The sequence below is a fragment of the Lactuca saligna genome, chromosome 5, assembly GCF_052625555.1.
Source record: "Lactuca saligna cultivar CGN05327 chromosome 5, ASM5262555v1, whole genome shotgun sequence".
Classification (NCBI taxonomy): domain Eukaryota; kingdom Viridiplantae; phylum Streptophyta; class Magnoliopsida; order Asterales; family Asteraceae; genus Lactuca; species Lactuca saligna.
Window position 1 is genome coordinate 239,589,126 of NC_136421.1, and position 6,000 is coordinate 239,595,125.

The 6,000-nt window shown below is 33.1% G+C and overlaps 1 protein-coding gene across 1 annotated transcript; it reads left to right on the forward strand.

Moving 5' to 3' along the window:
- Positions 1-3,952: 3,952 nt before the first annotated feature.
- Positions 3,953-5,304, forward strand: LOC145046964 (ethylene-responsive transcription factor 3-like). The gene has a single exon (XM_078995220.1). It carries the CDS (start codon positions 4,238-4,240, stop codon positions 4,928-4,930), a length of 693 nt encoding a protein of 230 aa, XP_078851346.1. The 5' UTR covers positions 3,953-4,237; the 3' UTR covers positions 4,931-5,304.
- The last annotated feature ends 696 nt before the right edge of the window (positions 5,305-6,000 follow it).

Below are 6,000 nucleotides of genomic sequence, written 5' to 3' on the forward strand. Positions count from 1 at the left end.
TAGGGCTTGAAGCACTTCATTTTTGGGGTTTTGAATACCTCAAACCCCTCTTGCAAGTTTGTGTTATAGATCTGGACCCTTCTAGGTCCAGAGAGCAGAGGATATGAAGCTTTAGTAGAGTAAACCTTGGGGTTTGAAGTTAGGAATTTGGACCCTTCTAGGTCCAGAGAGCCGAGTATATGAAGCTTTAGTAGAGTAAACCTTGGGGTTTGAAGTTAGGAAGCATTTATGGGATTTTTATGGTATATATAGTTACTTTCATCTTACACATAGATATGAAGTATTTTATATAAATTACGTGCTATGTGTGCATATTATTTGAATACTTGTTGTCTATGTTGTATGAACGATTTTATACATGTTTTAAAAGATTTAAACGGTATATTTATTTTATATCTACAAATATGTTGCGGATGAAAGATGGGTAGATGAAATAGTTGGTGTGTGATGAAATAAAATGATGAGAGATAGGTGATGATAGAAAGGTGATGATAATTAGGTAAATAGATGATGATGAATAGGTGATGTAGGATGAAAGGAGATACCATAACCTTAACCGGCAATGTAACGATGTAGTCATCTACCAGAGTATAGATGGTGACCACAAATTATTTTAGACAACCCAGTGCAAACACCAGCAGGCTTATAACCTGTAGGTGATGAATTACGAGTTCAGACGATGTTGTAATTATGTATTCATGCGATGATACTCTAACCCCTTACTATGAATTACGAGTTCAGACGATGTTGTAACTACGTATTCATGGGATGTCACAAATTCCACATGCCAAACCAATGGTCATAATTCACATCAGTGAGAATGGTTCATTTTTTTGTAAAACCAAAATCAGATTGAAATTTTGATTTTTTATTTTGGAAAATGTCAAACCATTGGTTTTTTCGGTTTCGTTTTTTTTTTAAAAATATATTTTCAGGGTTTTGTTTGTTTGTTTTTTTTTTTTTATTTTATAGATTTTTTCATCAACAAATGTTGCTACAATTTAACAAAAATAAATAATTTGCTAAAACATAATACAAGAGTAAGTTTGTTCACATTTAGTCATTGAACTTTTTAGAGGGAAACGAACTTTCGGTTTTGTTTATATTTAGTCACTAAACTTTTTTTCGTTATCTATTTGCCACTAAACTATTGAAACTGTTCACATTTTACCCTTATGACTGGTAACAGCCGGTCATAAGGGTAAAATGTGAACAATTTCAATAGTTCAATGACAAATAGATAACGAAAAAAAAATTTAGTGACTAAATGTGAAAAAAATCGAAATTTCGTTACCATTTCAAATCATTATCCCTATTTATTATGAAAGACATGAACTTTTGATATAGTTTAAAACTCGTTTCAAACCTTTTTAAATACTTTAATGTTAGTAATTAAAAGTTTTACAATAAAACTATTTTTAATAAAAAAATCAATTTGAACCGTTTTAAAACAATTTAATAAATACTTATTTATAAGCACCTTATGTTAACTTTTAAATAATTATTTTTCAAATTCCAAGTGATGCTATTTTATGATAAAATGTTATTTGACATGTGAAAACTATATTCATACATAAAACATAGTATACAACATGAAATAAACAACACACACATGTATCAAAAAATATATAAACCAAACCATAACTAATAGTAATTTTTTTTAGCAAACACGAGAATTATTAGGACATTTCTAAGGGACATAAGAGATACTTCTAAATGGTCTTAAAAGCTCTCACTTGCCAAAATAATTCTTGCTTGAAAAAAGAACTTGAAGGCTCCAAGTGTTGTAGATGTTGTTACACTTAAACCATTAAGATTATAATTAATCCCAAAAAACAAGAACAAAAGCTCAATATTGGGATTATAGTCTCAAGTGGTTAAGTCATCTTCAAAATGATCATTTCTTCAACTTGTTACATTTGGAAAAAAAGAATACAACTAGTTCAACTAATATATTACATATAAATAAACAAATTAAAAAAAAAAATACTTATTTATCTATTACATCTTATGAATAAATAAATACCAACTAGAACAACAGAAATGTCCTAATGGCTTGTTTTTACACAATAACAACATATCAAATATACAAACAAAATATTTCATCTTTCTAAGACAAGTTTATACAACCAAATGCATAAAAAATTGGTTGCATAAAAATAACTATTATAAAAACAAGAAGTTGCCTTAGAAAATATATTTGGTAATTTCTTTGCCAAAATAAATACCAAACATATTTTTCAAAATCAAAGGTTATCAAACACTTAAAGAAATCCTTCTAAACAAGTATGAAAGACTTTGATACCACTGAATGGTTTTGACAATCCAAAAACGATCTTTTTTATAAAACAATTTTAACAGCAAACGAAAGACTTTTAAATTAACTAGTTTATTTTTAGATCATTTTAAAAAAATTACCAAGATGATCTAAATACATGAACTATAAAGAAAATAACAACCATAAGAAGTTAAGGAGATAATATTTGAAGCCTTTGATCCTAGTTGGAATGGGGAAGTTGATGATGATAGCAAAAACTTAAGAAAAAGTTTCTCTATAATGTATCTACCATCAAGAGTAAGACACTTTGGACTACTCGTTCCCTTCTTGTGTGAATTACTTCTTAAACCTTATGTACTTAACACAATTAAGCACTAAAGGAAAAATATAAATAACCACCAAGACTTGCAACGCTCTTCAAAAGAAAGCAAGAAAGGAGGAGTAGAGAGGATTATGGTTTTTTGAGAGAAAACCAAGGGAAAAGACTAGAGTTTTTTGCAAGCATCGCTGTTCCTTTTGTACTTACATCCAAGATCTAATGGCCAACCTTAATATAATATAAAGTAATGGCTAGCTAGATACATGGATAATGAAAGAGGGAGGTTATGGATAATGAAAGAGGGAGGTTGGCAAACAACCTCTCATATCCATGATGATTTTCGACCCATGCTTAGAAAAAGAGAAAAGATCTTTGACTAGTTTCTCCGACTAGATAAATCTAACTAACTAGTTAAGTCAAATGAAATCCAATGTATCTAAAACATTGTACATGACTTATTAAATCATACTTTATGATATAATAACTAGTTTGTTTAATCTTTTGTTATTATTTTCATAAAACAATAATTATTCTCCAATTAAATACAATACTTGAATTTATTTATTAATAATCAAATACTTAATAAATATTCAATAAGTACCGACTCGATAGATATAACCTTATAGAAACATATACTATTAGCAATATCATTAATAATGATTATTGAGGATGTACAGATCCAACATGTTCATATTCCGAAGTTCTTATTTTTTTTTTCTCCAAAGAATGTTCCATTCAGAATGCTCTATTTCAGGTTTGATCCTCAAATTATGAATTTGTTTTTTTTGGTTTTTTTCCTTTTTTTTGAAAGAAATATCTTCTCTGATGTCTGAAACGTATTTTTGATGTGTTTAATGTTACCGTTTTTTAATAAAATGTCTGATCTTAAAGTGTTTTTTTCGGAATTCGAAATTTTAGTTTAGAATCCAAAATGTATTTTTTTTTTCCAGAAAAAAATGTCTATTGCAAACAAAGCGGTTATTTTTGATAAAAACTATTCTTTTAGATTACTTTTTTCAATCAAAATTAAATTGCGTTAGATCACTCGATTTCCTTGATTAAAAGTAAATATTTATAAAATTGAGCAGGAGATCTATAGTGTTTAGTGGGTGAATTCTTACAGAAGATGTCTTAACTTGCAAAAAGTCAAAAATTATAAGCACGAGGGCTCTTTTCTCACAATTTACAAACTTAAAAAAGCAAAAGAAAGGCCTGCAAATTCATAAAAACCTTACAATTACGATCTTAACCCCACGAGAAGTAAAATATCAAGCAAGAAAAACAGGAAAATAATAAAATATACGAAGGGTATTATTGTCTATTCCTATATACCGGACAGACAGATATATCTATTCATGGAACACATGATAGCAAGCGAATATGCCGGATCCTTTTCTCCGTTGCGGAGATAGAGAAGAAGAAAATCTAGAGAGAGAAACAAAAGATAAGGTAATTGAAGAGAGAGAAAGTGATCGGAAAATCAAGAAATCTTGAAAAACTCAATGGAGTTGCTAAAAGATTAAAAGTTTGAATTGTAGGAGGTGGTGATAAAATAACCCAAAAAAAGAAATCCAAGATTATATTTTGAAAGATCGGTTATCGTCTCCGTTTATCTCCAATCCCCGGAAAAGCTATCGGACATGGCACGAGGCAGCAGAGCGAAGGTTGCCGCCGCCGGAGAAGCGATCGGATCGAGGCAGATGGTGGGGACTCAACAACAAGAGGACAACGAGCCTCGCTACCGTGGTGTTCGAAAGAGACCATGGGGTCGGTTCGCCGCCGAGATCCGTGACCCATGGAAGAAAGCTCGTGTTTGGCTAGGCACCTTCGACTCCGCGGAGGACGCCGCTCGTGCCTACGACGCCGCAGCCCGGTCCCTCCGTGGTCCCAAGGCCAAAACCAATTTTCCGGTATCACACGAAACCGCCGAGCACGTAACCGATGATCAGCACCACCAACGGGGTTTCTATGAATTTCAGGATTTCAATAACCAGTCTCGGCCGACGACGAGCAATCTGAGCAGCACCGTCGAGTCGACGAGTGGACCTCGCCCGTCAAATCCACCGCGTGTAAGAACCCACCAACGATTAAAACCACCGCCGGCACCTCCTCACGACGACGACGATTGCCATAGTAATTGTGATTCATCCTCTTCGGTGGTGGATGAATATTATTGCGACGCTGATCTCTCATCATCTTCCCGTAAACCTTTACCGTTTGATCTCAACCTCCCTCCGCCGTTGGATGATATCGGATTTTCCTCTAACCCAATTGACGACGCCGACGCCGATGCCGATGCCGATGACTTATTCGTCACCGCGCTTTGCCTATAAAGTTTCTCCGACATCGATGACCGATATGCGCACCCTGCTTTCTCGATCTCTTCTGCAAATTTCTTGTTTTTTTCCCAAGAAAATCATCATCCGTGGGGGATTCGAAGATGAAAATTTCTGGTAAATTCCTAAAAAAATCTTGATTTGTTTAGATTGATGTTGGTATGGGTAGATTAGTGTAATTTGAGGCGACTATGCGATTTATGCTTCAACCTCTTACGAACTTAGAGTACGATCGTCGTAATTTTCCCGAGGAATCATAAAAATTTATATGTAATTTTCACTATCTAGATCTTGAGTTTTGTTCTAACCTCATGATCTCTCATTTAGCTGCTTCTGTATAAAATTATAAATAAAATACACACAGTTCCACATTTCTGATGTTGATTGCATCTCTTATTTTCTTCAATGGAGCAAAAGTTGTTTGATCTGTGGATTAATCGTTAATGGGTTGTTCTTATTTTTTCGTTTCTATTTGCAAATCTTCAAATCTGCTTAATTTGTTTTCATATAACGCAAGACTGGTGCATCTTCTCCTCCAACTACCACCATGAAGTATGTCAGGCGGTGGTGGTGGTGGTGGAGGTGACGGTGGTTGGTGGGTTGGTTAATTATTTGCTTCCACAATGTTGCAGGGCTCCATGTTCTAGACCTAATCCCCTGCTTCATTTGTCGGGAGTATGCTTTAGTTCAGTGTATGTAATAACTCTGGGGTTGGTTTATAAAATAGTAAATTTTTGCTTATGATTATGACAGAAAATTATACTATTGAAAACTTGAAGCAATTTGTCATCGTTTTTACTTGATTAAATCTACCAATTATTTAGCCTCTAATCTTGATTTTATAATCGTTATACATAATGTGTCATTTTTATAAGAGCTGTCGTATTTAAAAAAATGATTTCCGTTTCACACATCGAATCTTTTTCTTGGATTCGAACTTTGTTTGTGAAAGCCAAATACGTAAGTCCTTTGCATTACGTATACGTTTTCAACAACCATGTGTAGTTTGATAGCTAGCCATCTTTAGAATTTTGTTTGAACATTAGAACGAAAACAACAAGAACAAA